At 51.7% G+C, this 18,003-nt stretch overlaps 5 protein-coding genes across 5 annotated transcripts; 3 read left to right on the plus strand and 2 right to left on the minus strand.

The window, feature by feature from the left end:
• Positions 1-2,329: 2,329 nt before the first annotated feature.
• M406DRAFT_330460 (uncharacterized protein) lies at positions 2,330-3,397 on the plus strand (the record flags this gene model as incomplete). Its single annotated transcript, XM_040920522.1, has 1 exon — positions 2,330-3,397. The coding sequence occupies one exon, from the start codon at positions 2,330-2,332 to the stop codon at positions 3,395-3,397; it is 1,068 nt and encodes a 355-aa protein (XP_040775072.1).
• Positions 3,398-3,944: 547 nt separating this feature from the next.
• M406DRAFT_43603 (uncharacterized protein) lies at positions 3,945-4,775 on the plus strand (the record flags this gene model as incomplete). The annotated part of the gene is made up of 1 exon (XM_040924225.1): positions 3,945-4,775. A coding segment is annotated over one exon (831 nt), but the record flags the coding sequence as incomplete, so codon positions are not given.
• Positions 4,776-4,943: 168 nt separating this feature from the next.
• M406DRAFT_351588 (uncharacterized protein) lies at positions 4,944-9,072 on the minus strand. Its single transcript, XM_040922638.1, has 5 exons — positions 8,242-9,072; positions 7,318-7,799; positions 7,108-7,161; positions 6,670-6,914; positions 4,944-6,565 (listed from the first exon to the last, which is right to left on the minus strand). The coding sequence occupies exons 1-5, from the start codon at positions 8,279-8,281 to the stop codon at positions 5,509-5,511; spliced, it is 1,878 nt and encodes a 625-aa protein (XP_040775074.1). The 5' UTR covers positions 8,282-9,072; the 3' UTR covers positions 4,944-5,508.
• A 3,619-nt stretch (positions 9,073-12,691) lies between these two features.
• On the minus strand, positions 12,692-14,350 carry M406DRAFT_42192 (uncharacterized protein; the record flags this gene model as incomplete). Its single annotated transcript, XM_040924185.1, has 1 exon — positions 12,692-14,350. One exon carries the CDS (start codon positions 14,348-14,350, stop codon positions 12,692-12,694), a length of 1,659 nt encoding a protein of 552 aa, XP_040775075.1.
• A 1,121-nt stretch (positions 14,351-15,471) lies between these two features.
• M406DRAFT_330464 (uncharacterized protein) lies at positions 15,472-15,979 on the plus strand (the record flags this gene model as incomplete). Its single annotated transcript, XM_040920523.1, has 2 exons — positions 15,472-15,587; positions 15,688-15,979. 2 exons carry the CDS (start codon positions 15,472-15,474, stop codon positions 15,977-15,979), a joined length of 408 nt encoding a protein of 135 aa, XP_040775076.1.
• Between the last annotated feature and the right edge of the window lie 2,024 nt (positions 15,980-18,003).

Here is an 18,003-nt window from a genome sequence, read left to right on the forward strand (position 1 = left end):
GGAGAAAAAAGAATATCATGGGCGGTGAAGAGTGTCGACTTGAGTATCTGACCGGCTCGAAATGCCCTTTTCAACTCAAAGTCGTCATCGACTTTCATCACATGAGACAATGACTATATGATGTACGCACATGCTGTCAGCCCCATGCGAATGGGCTTCCAACGTGCCTGGTCAGTATGACAGATTGACCAGTCGGGATATTTAATCAGCCGCAGATATTGTCTAAACTAGGTCGCGGTACAGTACTTAGTTTCCGCCCATCCACCCCGACCAGCCACACCGCCTCCTCAACTGCTTTTGGGTTGGGTTGCTTTTTCTCAGTCAATTGTAGTCCGAATAACTTCATCTTTTCGCAAAAGCCTCATACAGTTACCATGAAGCTATACTCTTGAATTCGTGCTAGCTTGGATGTTATGACCCATCCAACATGCAGGTCATGACAGGCTACGGGGAACAGTGGACCCAGAAAGCCATATATCGGATCCAACATCCAACGGTAGTATAAACACCTTGTGTATTTTGGTATATTCGGATTACTGCCGAGCTTAGTACACCCGGCAACTTATACTAGCGTACCTCGACTGACATCTTAAAGTCTTATTTACCATTCCACATAACATTGGGAGCAGAGACATTATCCAGCTTGCGATATATAACGTCACCCAACTATTGCACCAACATCTGTGATCAGAAAAAAAGCCAAAGACTGTAAGTAAAATATGCTCTCTTCAATTTTGTCATCTGTGGGAAACTTCCACAGGCTACCGTGTTGCACGCTCGATCTATGACGATCTTCTATGTACAAGGGGACATAGTAGAGTGAAGGACCCCGTAAAGTTGGGGAAACCCTTCGTGTCCTTTGGATGCAATGTTGAAAATGTTGAGAGACAAATATCTGTTGCTCATTTTTGGTAGGTTATTACTATGACACTCTTGTGCTGAAGTAAGTTCTTAATGTTTTATATATCCGATGCTGAAAGGTCTCAAGACTATTACGTAGATTATAAGTAAATGATATGTCAGAGAATATGATGGTAGTTCTCGTCACATTGTGGCCTTGAATGTACGTAGAATAGAAGGAAAACACGATCTCCTCCCTTACCCTGCAAAAAAGGAGAAAAGAAAAGAAAGAGAGGCAGAGCAACAGCATGCAAGGTCTATGACAACCATAACTCGTCAGCACCAGGCCTGTATAACAGACGAGCTCCAGAAGTATAGCGAACTGCACTTCAGTGATTGCTGGTAGGAATTTGGTCAAATTGACTTATGCTCTTATTTTACTGAGGGCTGCAGTGTATATGGGTATCAAAGTAACCACCTAGGCACTGTTGTGACAATATCTAGTGGTTGTCTAGTGTTACAAGACGAGCTGCGGTTCAATGGTTGCAATCTAGTGTTGATTATGGCAAGTAACGACGCCACAGCCCCGATCTCACTCGGAGAATGAGATGAGTAATGAACTTCGCTACGACAGTCTCACATAATAGGAGCTGACCCAGAGGTCTGTCTTGAGTACACAAAATATACAATTGCTTCCTATCTTCAAGAAAGAATAGAAACATAGTTGATTTCTCTGCAGTTACTTAAGTAGTTTGTCATGTCCCCCAGTTGAATACACTATTATCACACATCAACACCATAAACAACACTCATGAAAGCTGATAAGGATTTAGCCAAGGCAAGGTAGAACATTGTCTACCCTGGAGGAATCAAGGCAACCGTATCTCACGATTAATGTGGGCCCATGGCTCCGAGACATCAGCGGTAAGGCGTCAGCCCAGCAGCCGGTAAAGAAGGCTCAGATCGTGGAGGTAGTAGTCTTGGAAGTAGTGTAGAAAGCAGCAACGATATTAACAAGCACAAAGCAGCGGTAGTGGTGGTGCATTATTGGCAGTACAAGCCACATCCATAACCAAGGAGCGCATACGTCTTGACAGAAATACTACATTGCCAATCAATAAACGACGAATGGATATCGGGATTTGCTCACGGCATGCATGCAGCCACCAATGAGGTGACAGGCGAATGTTTACGGTATATTAATTTCTTAAGTAATCACCAGCCAGCTCTTCGGCCAGCCTCAACTTCGCATCTCACCAGCTCTGTTAATTTCTCATGCACGAAATCTACTCCCCAGCCTCATCGGTGCGACTACCAGCCTGCAGGTCACTTTTTGTAAACCCACCGCTACTAATGTTCGATCTACTTATGGCTCCCAGTCACTGACTGCATGTCCATCCATTTCTCCAAGGCTCCATTCTTCGGACTGCCATACCCACGTCTTGGAATCAAGTTCTTGATCAACGACGAATCTTGACACGGCACCATCATGGTGGCTTCCAAAAGCCGCTACTATTACTACTACGTCGACCCAGCATGCGACGCCAAGTGCTACAAGGCCACAGGCCAACCCTTGGCCTTTTACGTTCACCGGGCGCAAGAGCAGGCTGCACGCGCTCTGGCACGCCTAAGGGACCGCCACGACACCGACTTTGCGCGCGTCTTCAATGTCATCATGAAGACCCCCAGGGGCGACAGGGAGAGGCTGCCACGATCCGGCTCATGGCAGTGTCTCCGCCTGGGTTTCCGGCACCAGCCCAAGAGACACTGGCGAACGACCATGCAGCACGTCGCCCGCGACCTGTCCACCTTTGCGCACAGGTTTCGCCCGTCCAGCGATCGAAAGGCGGCACACGTGCGCTTTTTCAGCGACAATGGGGAGCGCTGGGTACAGGACGGCCCGCACCTGTACGACCCTGTCAATCATATCATACACAATGATCGGACGGCGCCGCTGTCTCTTGACCAGGCTTCTGGGGCCTGTATGCACCCCGAAGGCGAGGCCCGCGCGGACGAGAATCCCGACCGGTTCATTATCGACTTTGGCGAGAGGTGTTGGAGGGAGATTCGGGACGAGAAAATGTACATCCAGTCGCGTGGTGATCTCAGCAAGGTTCACATCAACGACCTCCTCGTCACCTCCCTCAGCCGCCTCATCTTCCACGAGATGATGCATGGGCCGCCCTTCCACCTCGACGATATCCCACACGCCGGCGAGACAGCCATGTGGGGGGTCGTGATGGCAAGCAGAAAGGGTGATGCGCACAGAAATGCTGAGTCGATGGCCGCTTTGGGATTCTGGGCCTCGTTGGCAGACACTATACCTGCTGGCTGGGAGACTGGAGGATACACGCTGGACCGGAGCTGGGACCAGATACCGGGGAGCTCCGACGATGTGAAGCACCAAGCTTCTGGGGAGCACCTTCTGATCGTGGAGGAGAGGAAAGAAAGTGTTTATGCACTCCCAGAGGCCATGTCAAAGTGGAGCATATCCCAGGACAATCCCGCTGCGAGGGGCGTTCTGGTGCCGTATGCAGACCTCACGGGTCAACCGTGAAAATGACCAAACAGCCCAACAAAATCTTGCCGGTATCGTTGAGTCTCCAAAAGAGGCAGGGCGTACTCAATTATGAATTTCTCGTTGAGAGGTCGATCATGATGAGTGGAAGTCGAGTCACTAATTACCCTCAGCACAGGGAAATGCACCTCAGGGCACCATCGTTTAACTGTAGATACTCAGTCTTCAGTGATGGCTCATCAGCTACCTAGATAGATCTGGATACGACAACGAGTATACTTTCTTTCTTTTGTTTTCATTCTTTCGACCTTGAATAGCGACGGGAACTGCGAGTGGTAAGCAAGAGTGACCCTGTATCCCAAAGTCAACCTCAAACAAACAGGGGAGCAAAGTGCGAGTAGTTGTGTATCCCGGTGCCGGGACTAAAGAATTGTCCCCACTACTGTCAGTAGCGAGTAGTGCCTCAAATTCCACAGCATTCCCCCGCGCTGGTGATGAAGAGCCGGCAAGCCGACGATAATTTTCTTAATCATCACTCCGAATACTGCCACTTACAGCTGGAGTTTATACCATAGTCCACATCTCAACAGCCATGACCACTACCAACGGAAACGAGCGCTTCAACGCGGAGGCCGCCGCCTGGGACAACAATCCAGACGTCCACCGCGCATCCGAAGGCGCCCTCCAGGCCATCCTAGCCGCACAGCCCCCCATCCTCTCCTCCTCCTCCTCCTCGTCACTCTCTTCCGCAGAGGTCCTAGAAATAGGTTGCGGCACAGGCCTCCTCACCCTGCGCCTGGCGCCCCACGTCTCCTCCATCCTCGCCATCGACGCCGCCGAGGGGATGATCGACGCCCTCCGGCTGAAGCTGGACAGACTGGAGGACGATAGCGAGAGGGAAGACAAGACGATGCGCACCAAGGTCCACCCGCTGTGCATAATGCTCCAGGACCCAGAGGACCCACGCCTTCCACCAAACACGACCACTGCTACCACCGCGCTTGATGGCAAGATGACGACGACGACAGGGAGGAGGAAGAAGTTCGACCTGGTCATCTCTCATCTCGTCCTGCACCACATCGCGGACCTGCGCGCCCTCCTCGTCACGATGCATGGCTGTCTCAAGCCCGGAGGCGAGCTCGCCCTGACGGACTTTGAGGACTTTGGACCCGAGGCGCGCAAGTTCCACCCGGAGAGCAAGATGTTCGGCGTTGAGAGGCACGGCATCAACCGGGAGTGGTTTGCTGCGCAAATGGCCGAGGTCGGCTTCGAGCATGTCGACGTCAAGCCCTCCTGGACGATGAACAAGGAGGTGGAGAGGTTCCCTGGTGAGTGGGGCGACGAAAAGCCTACGGGCAAGGAGTTGGCCACGATGGGTTTTCCTTTTTTGCTATGCAGAGGATGGAAGGCCTCATGACGGACACGGTCACGGCATGTGTCATGGCAAGACAATTAATCAGAAAACCATCGCCTAGAGGGCATCAAGACCGGGTGGGCTCATTTGCATATCAGTCACGTACGAGATATATCATCAACTGCACAAGCTGAACAGCTCGACCATACTAGTCGACATCAGAGCTTATTTGTTAAGAGTTATAATTGCCGAACTCCATGCGTTATGTTATGAGTGCACCGTGTACTAAATACTAACTCAACTGTTTCGGCCAGAGCAACTCCGCCACACAAAGTCTCATCTGTTCTAGTGCTGTTCCATGCACTGGCGCGTCCCTCGTCTCTCTTGTTGTCATGCCACGCCGCTAGCAATGCGCAGGGAGAACCCACGTCCAATGCTATAAATGGAAGAAAAAAAATGCGAATCCGGGAAAGAAAATCCCCCGCCCCCCTACGTGCTGAGAAGAGGAACAGACAGACACCATGAGTCGAGACATCTCAACGTGAAACCATACCAGAAACATCTACCATTCCTTGCCATTGGCCGTGGTCTCATCGTCCTTAGGCTCGCCACCAAGTTCTAGATCGCCCAGCGTCTCCTACAGCTGCAAATGGCTATCCTTCTCCTCTTTCTTCTTCTCGTCCTCCTCCTCTGGGGTATAGAAAGGCGTACAGCTCCCATCAAGATCGCTCGCCTGGCACGTGCCCACATCGCCTCTGCATCGGATAGAGTAGTCGCTTGGATGCGGGTTGCGCTCCTATGCCACCCGCGGTGCCGCCTTTATCCCTCTCCGACCGAGCAGCGTAGCGCCATCCAGGTTCAGCTCAAAAGCACCCTTTTGCCGTGCGCGATCCTTGACCTGCTGCCTCGCCGCAGCAGTGACAGCTGCAGAGTGTTGTCCGTAGCCCTTTTGCTCTGGCGCCCGCTGCTGCCTCTCGCGCTCGCGACCACGCTGCTCGCCACTTATTTGGGTATTGCGCATACTCTGCTCGAGTCCCTGGGTACCATTGCTTGACTTGTGGACATATTGAGTGTTGTCGCCGGCATCGACCATTTCTTCATCTTCATCTGACTCGTTCAGACCGGCCAGTTTCGATAAACCAGCTTTGGTTCCAATCTGCTTGCGACGCTTGGCTTCTTCCTCCTGTCGGTGTACAGCATAACCAACATCGAAGACCTCACGCAGGTTGACGGCACCAGGAGAGCGGAAATCGTAGCGTCTGTCGCCATCCTGGAACTTGCTTGCATCAAAGGCACGTAGTTTTCCGTCAGCTGTGACGTTCGCCTTCTTCTCGACGGCCGGTGTCACGCTGGCCGTGATCCAGGGGTGGTTGAGGAACTCGGTGATCGTGTATCGCTTCTCGGGGTCGACAGTTAGGAGGTGGGTAATAAGATCCTTGGCAGAATCCGAGATGTCGTCCCACCACGGCGACAGGAAGGTATACTGGCCCTTCGCGACCTTCTCGGTGAGAACCTCTATGCTCTCATCGTAGAAGGGCGGGAAGCCACACAGTAGTGTGTACAAGACACAACCCAGCGCCCACATATCGACCGACTTAGAATACCGCTCATCCTTGACAATTTCGGGCGCGGTGTAGCCAACGGTACCACAAGGCGTCATGGTTTGGGTGTCCCACACGACCTTGGACAGACCGAAGTCGGCAATCTTGATCAGGCCGATCCCACCAGCGCCAACGCCCTTGATGTACTCGCCCTCGTCGACCTTATCTTCATCGCCGGGCTGATTTGGTTTCGGGTTCTTGGAAGGAATCACGGGTATTGGTTGATATAAGATATTCTCTGGCTTGATGTCACTGCGATCGGGGTTAATACCATGTTGCACAAGCCAACAAGAAGGATGCCAATTAGACACGCCGGGGGAGAATACGTGGGTGAACAAGAGGGGAGGAGTACTGACCGATGCACAACACCCTGCACTTCGTGCAGATATTCCAGAGCCTTGGCCACCTGGAGAATCACATGCCGTGACAAGTCCTCGCTAAAGTAGGTGAGGCGGACGATCTGATGAAAGAGCTCGCCGCCGGGTGCAAGCTCGAGGATGATGTAGTAATATTGCTTAGACTCGGAGAAGTCGATGAGCTTGACGATGTTGGGGTGGTCGAGTTGGCGCATGATCTGGACCTCCTTCAGGATGTTCGCCCTCTGTAAATTAGGTCAGTACGGCCGCTTGCCCAACTTGTCAAAGACGGCCCCCTCTATAAAGGCGCTCCACCAGCCGCCGACACTCGTCTGGCTAGAACCAGTGAATTTGTTGTTCTGCTTGGTAGTAACAGAGTTATACTGTAAAAAGGAAATCCCCAAATCAAAAAAGAATATAAAGTGAAATGTCTCGCACCTCTGCGGCTTTGGGAGCCTTTGGTTTGAAGTCCGGATGCAGATGCTTCTGGCCCTAGATGAGTTCCTCCATGTTGGTATAAGAGGACAAAATTGGAAAGTAGGGAAATCACATCACAAAAAACGCCGAACGCCAAGGTAACATATGCACAGAGAAGAAAGCCGGCATCATGGTGACTGGTAACACTGCCGGCGGTTTATGTAAGCTTACCTGCATGCTGTTCATCTCGTACTTGCGGACGACCTTGATGGCAACTTCGCCGGCGTTGCCCTCACGGTCGCGTGCTCGATAGACGTTGCTGAATGCACCGTCGCCCATCTTCTCTACCAGCTCCCACCGCTCAAGGCCTTGGTAGTGGGGAAACTTGCTTCGGCTCGCATTCTCCTCGGCCACCAACTTCGATACCTCGTCCATGCGCTTGTTCTTGCCGTCCCCGTTGCCTTGGACCACCTGCCTTTCCTCGGCGTGATTAGCAGCAACGCCATCTGCTCTGGCCGCCCGGTTTGCCTGCTCAGCAGGGGCGCCAGAGTAGGCGTCAGGAATGGGCTGTGGTGCTGCAGCAGCCGCGCCGAAGCCAGGATCGGAGTGAGCCATGGGCTTGCCGGTTGCCGCCGCGGGCTGGGACTGTGAGGGCGAATGCTCTTGCTTCCTCTGGGCCTCGTCGCCGTTATTTGCTACCCTGGCTTGCTTGCCTGGTGGACCGAGTTAGTACGTGTGAGTGTGCGAGCGTGCGTGCGTGTGTTTGTGTGTGTGTACGAGGGGGGGAGAGAGAGATAGACAGAGAGGACAAGCTGAAAGCGTATCATTCGGGTGCGTTTGTGTATACAAAACAAAATAAAATGGTAGTCATAACCATGGCTTGAGGTGACGTAAGGGCAGGGCAGGGCGAGACAGGCACCAGCGGAACTGAGGAAGCCCCCAATGAGGCCTCACAGAAAGAACCCGTCACGCAGTAGCAGTGATGCTGCGAGCCCTTTTCCTTTCTGCCTACGGCGGAACGATTTTGCAAGTAGAAATAAAGAAGAAAGGATTTGTTAAAGATTAAAAAAAAAAAAAAAAAAAAAAAGGGAAGCGGGAAGGGGAGGGGAGTGGAGGGGAGGGGGAAAGAGGGTGCGGCGGAAAGGGCGCTCTTACCATGACGAATAAAGTTCTTCAGTTGTTGTATCGTAGACATTGTAGGCGATGATGTAACCCTGAGGTCTGACGGTGGTGTTTCAACTGGTCAACAATGGGAACGCCTTCCCAGATCCAGAGCGATGGAGACAGGAGCTGAGGAATGCTGAACCCAGACTTTGCTCTAGAGGCGAACACGGCGGAAATATGATGGAGACGTGTTTCTTTCGTCTTTCGCTGTGCTGTGAAAGGTCGCAGCAGTAAAGTGGAAGGGAGGAAATGTAGTGTGCTTCTGCCCCTTTAGTTTCTTCTCAACTTGCCGCCTTCTAAGGCACGGTCTCGGCCAATGACGCTGGTTGCTTCCTTTCTTGCTTTCTGTCTCTCCACTCTATAAGTGCAGAGTTGCGTTTGAAAAGACGTCTTCCGGTTCTCTGAAGAGAGATGTAGTGAAAGGTGGATGTACGGCGTGGATGGAATGCAGGATTCGTCTGATTCGGCCTGGACTGAGATACGCGAAGGAGGTAAATGATCTCGTTCTTTGCTGTAATGGACGAGAGGAAGTGATATGGTGTACGGTATTAGGTGGCAACCCAAGACAGTCAGTCGATGAGTATTTGAGACCCGGAGTGTGAGAGGAAAGTGAGGTAAAAGCTGTCGCGAATAACGGTGGTGATGATGGTGAGGGAATGCGTCGCTTCTGTGTCGGTTTTGTTGACCTGCGTAATGAGGGAGATTGGTCGGCGGCAGATACGTCAGACGGCTGGCAAGTCAATTCCAGGGCAATGAACAGGACCGACAGTCTGGAAAAGCAGCGCCTGCAAATGCGCAAAGGTGCAAGCAGTCCAAGATGAGATGAGGTTAAAGGATGGCCTTGGTCGGGGGCCTGCTGGTGGCGGTCCAGCTATGACGAAGTTTTTCCCGGGTCTTGGGTCCAGGGGGGGGGGGCGTGTGAAATGCGGCCCAGGGGGTGGAAACGCGAGAGCACACACTGGCACAGACCTCCGTATGCGCACGCGTCTGCAAGCTGATGGACGTGGGATTGTGCAGTTCGAAATTGCAGGCCACCCTATGTCATCATAGGTCCCTTTGATGGTGATGATGATGATGATATGATGATGAGGGATCAAACTAAAGAGTCGCTGCCAGACATAGGACGGAAGGGCTGATGATGGATCAGGGCCCGTCTCAGATTCCCGCTTGTCAATCAGCCAGCGATATGATCGAAGTTCAAGCCAGCAGTAGAGAGGTCTAGATGCAGCCCCCCTTTATTTTTTATTTATTTTTTTGGTTCCTCTTTTTTCTTTCTTCCTTCTCGGGCCGTTGGCTGTTGGGATGGTTGGTGGGTTGTACGGGGCAAAACGACCGCCACGGAGGGTGGTGATGTATAGAAGGAGACTTCCTCTGCTGTTGTCGATGAGCACGATTCTCGTGGATCCCGCCAGCCTGCGAACAGCTCTAAGGGTCGCCTTATGTCGGTCGTGACGAGGTGCAGGGGAAAAAGACGTCAGGTCAGAGCGGAGGACACGCCGGAATGAACACTAGTGAATCGACGGGCGCGGCTATCGTATTAGTGACCCGAGTCTGGCTGGCACTTGTCGATCAAATGAGTTCAGACGGCGATGGGTGCATGTGTGAGTGTATTGAATATCAGCAATTCCACGCGGCTTATTCTGCTGCTTTTGCCTCGTGACGAACATGTGACCCCTCTTGGCTTCTGTGGGAGCTGGTACTGGGTGAGATGAAATGCCAAGGTAGTTATGTGGCATACGATGATCAATGCGATGCAACACACGCGTACGGGTTATGGTGACAAAGAAGAAGCTGTTGGAGAGTCGAAAATGGAAAGGAACGGGCTTGGGATGGAGGGGTCATGGACGGGGGATCCGGGCGTGACCCATATTTTGGGGGATGCTATAGAGGGGAAGGAGGGGGCGTTTAGATTGGTAAGGGTCAGCTGTTAGTGAAGGAGGGGCAACTCAACCTTGGGCCAAGACAGCTGCTGCTTCCCATCCTGGAAAAAGTGACAGCCTGAACTTGTTGCAACTACAGTACATGGTCTACATGAGACTACCAGTATGTCTGTGACTGCCTATGAAAATATACTACTTGTCTCATACAAAACTCTTATTTTTTATCCTATGTGCTGCTATGCTATGAGTATTATTCGTGCTTGTGAGAATTTAATAGGCGGCAAAACGCGATGCAGGTGCTCTAATCTAATTTGAACTGAAAGGGAAGGGGCAAGGGCCGGGGGGGGGTCGGGCCTTATATTTTGGCATTTACGTGCCTTCCCTCAATATTAGCCCTTGTGAGGCCTCTGGGTAATCTAGGAACAAAAGATATCAGAAAAACTGAAATGAAAATAAATAGGAATCACACCCCAAGCAAAGAAAGACAAAAGGATGGGAACACGGCGTTGGTCCAGGCTAGGAAGTTCGCGTGCTGCTGCTGCAGACCAGGTGGGGTCTGCTCTGCAGGCGATGGACGCCCTGCAGGGTTGGTCGACGAGGCCCAATCGATAGGCATTTGCATGGCGAGTCCGGTGTGGGTCTCACCTGGGTATGACGTAGGGATCCGCGTCATGATGAACGAGGGTCTTCACATCCTGGCCCTGCGGGCATGACGTGCACATAGTTGATAGGGGAGAAGGCACGTGGAAGGGGAAGGGAGACGGAGTGTTTCTTTTGCGAACTCAACTGAATTGGATTTTTATGGAGAGCATATCAGTGTTGAAGCAAATGAGAATGATGATATATTTATGTCTCAACGCCTAATTTCAGGCACTCGAGTCACACACCTGTGCATTTCATCTGTGAGCTTATCTTCTACCTTTTCTTTCTATTCGTGTTCCCCTTCCATTTGTCTCTGTTTCCCTTCGTGCGGCCGTCTCATCCGGTTGGTTGCTCATGATCACATTGGGCTGGGACCGTTTGGAGTCATTCGGGCCTAAGATTGGGAATTGGATGGCCTTGGCGTTTTAGGCCTTGCATGCCCTGGAACAAGCCACACACGCACTAATCAGACTTTTACTACGGCCAGGACAACGGCTTCGACACACCGACAACACACCCACACGCACGACAGTTCCTGATTATTAATTAAGACCGGACTTTTATACCTGCCGTATATAGTAGTATGCTACCCATAACATAGCCTTGCAGCCATCCTTTGCCATGGGAACGGTCTGGTTCGCTTAGGGCTTAGGAACAGCCGCCTGGTTCACTGTTGGAATGCGTGGGTGCAGATGCTGGCGCCTGACTCGTTGAACAAGCAGTGCTCTGACAGGCCCTGCACGCTGCTGCTGTGCGATGCTGCCCCGCCACTATGCCCAAGGTGTCAAATCCCTCTGCTGTACTTCCCTGACGGTGACGTCACTGTCCACCTGCACCCCACACCCCTCACCTCTGGTAGACAGAAAGTTCTACAATTATCTAGTCAGGTCTCTAATCTGTCCTTTCTGTGTATGTAGTGTGTATAGCAAGAAAGGCTTCCAATTGCTAATGTGTTAGCTTAATAATAATAAAGAGTCTGAGAAGAGACTATTGCTGGTGACATTGCTCATGTGAATATCAGCAGCTTCAAGATCTCACTTGTAAACATTAGTGTCTGGGCATGCCCCAATCATCTGAACATCCCAATAACTACATAGTACAGTACTTCAGTCGTACAGCTTAGTATTTAGCCCTACATACTGCACTAAGTATTGTACCACTAAGTATAGGGCAGTAAAGATTGGATCGGGTTCCGGGGGGCTTAACTTTTGTCTTTCGTTCTGGGGAAATCTGGGGCAAAATACAACGCAAAGCACTGACTGTGCTGCCGCCATACCCCCTCTCCCCGACTCGGCTCTTGCACTAATATGTAGCTTGGCTCTCCTCAAGGATTATCTTTACCACCACCACTCGCCCAAGAAGGTCATGGCGCAGGCCTCCTCGATGTTCCACACTGATCCACTGGACTACTGCACCACCTGCAACAGAGATATTACTATATGTACATAGCCTAGCCCCAGACCCTCCAACTGTGGCTGGCGTCAAAATCGTTGGCTTGGGCTGGCATCTGGTTACAAATCTATTGATCACCATAGTAAAAGGATTCCCTAGCTGTGAATATTGTGTTTGGCTCTCTTCTAGCTGAAACACTTTTTATGTCTTTCGCGTGTCTCGGCCAGCCCTTTATGAACGTCCACATGTCTCTCTTCTTCTTTTGAAGATGACAATGGCAGCCATCGACCTCAGGATTCCACAGGGGGGAAGGGGGTGTCAGAAGAGCATTGAAGGCATAGATAAAATTGTATGAGAATAGAATGAAGGGTTTCTGAGTTCTAGACCAAAGGCTATAAGCAATAAGTTGCCAACACTACTGGAGATAGTATTCTAAATATGTTGAAGAGACTTTTGCGTCTTGAGTTCTGCGAAGCCCAGAGTCACAAGCTCCACAAACAACTGCTCTATAAAGGTTCCCATCACATTCACCCAAATACTTTCCTTCCTCCAAACCACGTCTCTACAACCCGTGCCTCCAGCAGCCGCTCCTTGTCCCACTTCATCTCCAGCACAGCCAGGTCGGCCTTGAGCCCCTTCTGAATCGCCCCTGTGGTTCCCTCCATGAAACAGCTGTACGCCCCGCCCTGCGTTCCGGCGACCACACTCTCGCACAGCCCCAGCGCAAAGTGTGGGTTGACGACCGTCTCGAGCTCAGGCTCCCTGGCGCTCCGCCTGTTGGTTGCCACGTAGCAGTTCGCTGGCAAGCTGTGCGGCGCCGTAGGTGCATCACTTCCCAGCGCAATCGTCGCCCCGCTGTCTGCCATATCACGGTAGGCAAACGCCCTCTCACACCTGTGCGGGCCGATGAGGCGTGGCCAGGCCCGCAGAATAGCTGGGTCGGAGTGCACAGGCTGGACTGATGCCGTGATGCCTAGCCTGCCCAGGCGGGCCGCGTCCTCGGCTGATGTGAGTTCCAGGTGCTCGATGCGCGGCCTCTGCTCTGGCTTGACCACCGCCTCGATGACATCCACTGCGTTACGGATCGCCAGGTCACCAATCGCGTGGATTGCCACCTGCAGTCCTGCCCTGCTGGCCCTCTCGACCGCCGGCAGCAGCATCTCCTTGGTCCAGACGGGGTCTGACGATGTGCCTGAGTGGGTATAGGGCTCAGAAAGAGCGGCGGTGCAGCTATCGACGATACCATCGCTGACGAATTTAACGCCAACAACCTTCAGATCTGGGCTCGTGTCGGCATTGTACTTGCGCGCCATCTCGATCGCATAGTCCACCTGCTCTGCCACGTCCGTCTCGTCCAGGGAAGGGCGCAACAGCCAGTACGCAGCGACGCGCATGGGCAGGTCGGGCCTTTTTGTCCTTAGGTAGAGCAGGCTCTCCCAGCTGTCATCGTTCATAGCCATGTCGATCATGCCCACGTACCCCTCGGCACTGAACGTCTCGACGGCGTGCTGGATGGCTTTGGCCCGCTCCTCGAGCGTCGAGATGCGAGAGATCCACGGCCAGATCAGCGTAAATACAACGGCCTCCTCGAACAGCCCCATGGGTTTTCCCTCGGCGTCCCTGTAGATTTTACCACCAGGAGGGTCAGGCATTGTGCCGATGCCGAGCCCCTTGTCGAGCTCGTCGATGCCTGCCTGGTTGGTCCAGGTAGTGTGCAGGTCCTTTGTATCGATAAAGATGGGCCGTGGGTCTAAATCGTCCAACATGCCGTGGTTGATCTCTTTGGGCACTTGGGTATGCATTAACGACTTACACATGATGCGTTCCTCATGCGGGTGCGCGGCTGCGTACGCTTTGATTGTGCGCCGGATATCCTCTAAGTCCTTGCACGTCCCGAGGTCGAGCTTCTGGAGCGAGAGGCCAAGAAGGAGCATGTGCAGGTGTCCATCGATGAAGCCCGGAAGCACCGTCCGGCCCTGGAGGTCGTGCACCGTGGCGCCGCTGGCCCGAGCCGAACGGATTACCTCATCTTCTTCTTCAGGGTTGGACGAGGTGTTGATATGTCTGATCGTTCCATCTGCGCTAATGAGGAGGCTCGAAGCAAAAGAGGCCTGCTGGTCCTTGCCGGAAGGGCCGGTGGCCTGGAAGATGTTTCCGTTGACGAGAAGAGTTTCAGCGCCGGGCATGGTGATCATGTTTGGAGCAGAGAAAAAGAGAGACAGAAAGAGAGACTAGTTTGTCGTTGTCGACCGAGATCTACAGCAGTGATGCAAGGTGCCCTGGGACGATCATGGCCGCCATGCACAGGCCTCAACTGGCCTGAAGTTCAGACGTTTACCGTCAGCTGATGTGGTTAAATATATGCGTGAACGCATCACGCGGAACCCCCCCGCGCGCGATAACGGAGGGATGCCCAGACGGCGCAGTGGAGGATAGTCGCTAAATTTTGCGCGTCGCCACTCCAGGATGCCTTCCCATTCGCTATCTAGGCTATCTGCTGCAGTCTTAAGAACAAACCCCTATAATTTGTATATATATTAGTAAAGGCTGAAGCCCTAGAACTATTCTGGATTAACATCATCCTCCCCCCCCCCCCCCTCCTGCTGTCTCCTAGACCTGACATATTTCACATTTCACATGAATTACTATCTTCTATTATGTCCTTTTCTTCGCTTAACCCATCCTAAATGAGGCGTGGATGAATGTTAGGGGCCCTCAGACAGGCGCACTCCTGTTGTCTGATCGCCTGCATGTGGTCTCATCCTGATCGCTTACCCAATCCCACCCCTTGTTCCCCACGGCGATCAATCACACAGCGCAGAGAAGCGTAGGCCCCAGCGCCAAAGCTGCCACAGCGATCCACAGGGGTTCAAGCGGCTTGTCCCATCTTGGCTCAACCATTCTTTGGTTGGTCTGACAACCTTAAACTGCTTAAACGACATGAGACAACAGAGCCTCATTCTTCATATTAGCAAAGTACTTAACCTTAGAAAGCGTTTCGCCATGGGGCTGTTTAAGCATGGCTCGTAAGGGGTGTTGCTGCTGAACCTTGAATATTGAAATGTTTATAAAGGACCAAGAAGCACACTCGTCTGAACTTGAGACCAAAAACTGATCTACCGGTTACTCTCCCGTCGCTTGAATATCAGAATTGCATTCTTTTACTTCCTTCCTTTTTCTTTCTTTTCTGGCCAGTTGAACTGGTCCAATATCGTGAAGGTTGGATACCTTAAGTTTGATTTCTTTCTCTTCCTGTTATCTTTTACAAACAATCTTCCACTACATTCCTACCTTCAACGACTCCAAAATGATTTCAAAAGTATTCTTGATCGTTATGGCTGCGGCCTCTATGGTCCTATCCAGCCCAGTGGCACTCGAGCGCCGGGTAGATGCCACGAACATCACTTGTACTGACGCAACTGCGTATGTCTTTTTTTCTGATTCTGATCTCACTCTCTCGCACACACACACATTTTTGAAATGTTGTCGGGTAAAGCATATAGCTGACGCTGTGCTTCTACAGAAATATTGACGAACACAACAAGAATGTCGCCACCCTCTCCATCTGCGGCGGCATTGCCGGAACCATCGAGAAGTGCGAGGGCGCTCCAACATCCACAGAAGGCGCATCAGGCGATGCCAAGTTCACGCTGAACCCAACAGTCGCCGGTGCCACCATCAACATCTCCAAAGGCAGGTGGGAGCAGTGCATCGACTCGGCCGAGGCTGTGTGCCCAGGCGGTCAGGCTTACACGGCTACGTGCCCCGGCGGTGCGTCGTCTGGCGACATTGACTTTGCTTTGACCAAGCAATGAGGACCTTGCAAGAGGACGACCTATGTTCGTATAAATAATGATGTATATCAAGCAAGAAGCCGTCGCAAGGACTGTCCAGTTCCAGATTTTGCGACGGGATGAACATTATATATGAGAAGAGTTACTCATCTTTGAACACAATACCTCTCAATGAGGAACCGCATGATCTTCGCGACATCATCGAGTTCTTCTTTTTATAAAAAAAAAATCAAAATCAGATATGCCCTTGCGACTTTATATCATTGTCAAATCCCCCTTTGTGACGTTGCAGACGGCCACTGACATCCTGCTTCTTCACATGCTCAAGCGCCGGTCCTCTTGATCAATTACCTCTTTGGTATTAGGCAAGCAGCGCCTTTGCTCGACAGTTTGTTATCGCTGTATTCATATCGCTCTGTAATTATCACTAACATCATAGGATGGGTTTGGCGGCAGGTTGGGTGAGTAGGTGCATGTGATATGCAACTCATTGATCTTTGCAACCAATATCGTCGGAGTTACGAGTATCAACATTGCACGCCCCAACAAGACGTAAACAATTCTATAGAAAACGCAATGAGAACCTGGGGTGTGTGCAACACTCTCTCGGATCTCGGAACAGCTGCAGAGACCGTCCACGAGGAGGGCACATGCGCACATAGGTCACAACAAGTCGTCAGTCTCTGTCGTTCACGATATCAATGACGTAAAATTCCTTAGTAGCTACTGACATCAACATCCGATGATAAGCTATGGAACTCGGTCTCTTACCACAACGGAATATCGCGACTTCTCAGATCAGCGGTGATGCAGCTGATCCGGGCGGGGTATGGATCACAGAAGCATTCCAAGGTGACAGTGAGGGTGGCGTGCTGCGGCGCCCGCTTAGCAGATCAACACACAGCTCCGCAGGCCTGCTGTTAGCTGGGGGCAAGAAGGCGCATGCAGTGCGGAGAGTTGCGTGCTCTCTGCCTGGCATGACATGTGCGCCCATTAATAACGATCAACAATAATGGCCCAGACCACTAGGTGCTCTCTCTAGGGCAGCCTTCTCAAGCTTAGGCCATGCATATTCAAGCCTTGCTTTAAAGAGGAAGGAGGAAGAGAAAGGAAGGGAAAGGGGAGTCCATCGAAAGGATGGACGGGGGCGGGTGGACACGGGAAACCGGCAGATCAACATTGGCGCATATGCAACCCTGATCACTGTCGACAAGGTCTTGTGCTAATCTTGGGAAGGGATTGGGTGAAAAAGGAGGTGGGAGTTTGGTACTATTTGCTGTACTATAGTACCTTGGTCCAATCGTCTATGATTAGCAAAGCCAATGTCGTATCTGGGTGGTCGGGATTATATCGCCGATAATCACTATAGCACATAGACGTGTATCTACTGTGGTAGTACCTTTTTTCTTCTTTTCTTTCTTGCTATTCTGTTTGCCTAATCCAGTCAGGTCCAGATCCTTTGAGAGGCTTAAGCTTAATACTGGAAAGTCATTTTATAGTGCCCAACAGGAATGCAAGCCCGCCTCTTCTGATTTGTCTCAAATGACGGGTTGGTCGCTCAGCCACGCTCACCTCAGCGCGTGCGGGTGTTCTCCCTGAGCCCTCTGAGAGACAGAGAGAGAATTGGTTCTGCCAATTTATCAGGGTCTGGGGGTGAAATGAACGGCAAAGCTGAGGGGTGACGCTCAAGTCCCCATAAATTACCCACACTCCTGAGTTATGCATGCAACCAGGGAGCGTCGATCGAAACGTGGGGACGCAACGTCAATATATATCTTTTTTTTTCTCACGACGTGGGTGTTATCGCGGTGACCGCAACATCGCCATGAACGTGCATGATTGCGTGCTGTACTACACACCACGGCCACAGACGATCCCAACTCGACCGACAACATCCACAAACTTTTACATCTCCACGAGTTTGTTGATGGTTAGGTCATGGAGGAGCCTTCTATCTCGCAACCGTTAAGGCCGTCGAAAATGTTTAAATATGGCACGTTCTCATCGCTCTTTGGGGCCAAGAAGCAGGTGGCGACAGATGATTC

The sequence above is a fragment of the Cryphonectria parasitica genome, assembly GCF_011745365.1.
Source record: "Cryphonectria parasitica EP155 unplaced genomic scaffold M406scaffold_5, whole genome shotgun sequence".
NCBI classification, from domain to species: Eukaryota; Fungi; Ascomycota; class Sordariomycetes; order Diaporthales; family Cryphonectriaceae; genus Cryphonectria; species Cryphonectria parasitica.

Coding starts and splice junctions, on each gene's coding strand:
- M406DRAFT_351588 (XM_040922638.1), bottom strand. CDS start 8,281: ATGTCTACGATACAACAACTGAAGAACTTTATTCGTCATG. Junction 7,800..8,241: donor GAAGAACTTTATTCGTCATG/GTAAGAGCGCCC, acceptor TCGGTCCACCAG/GCAAGCAAGCCAGGGTAGCA. Junction 6,915..7,107: donor AGGCTCCCAAAGCCGCAGAG/GTGCGAGACATT, acceptor CCTAATTTACAG/AGGGCGAACATCCTGAAGGA.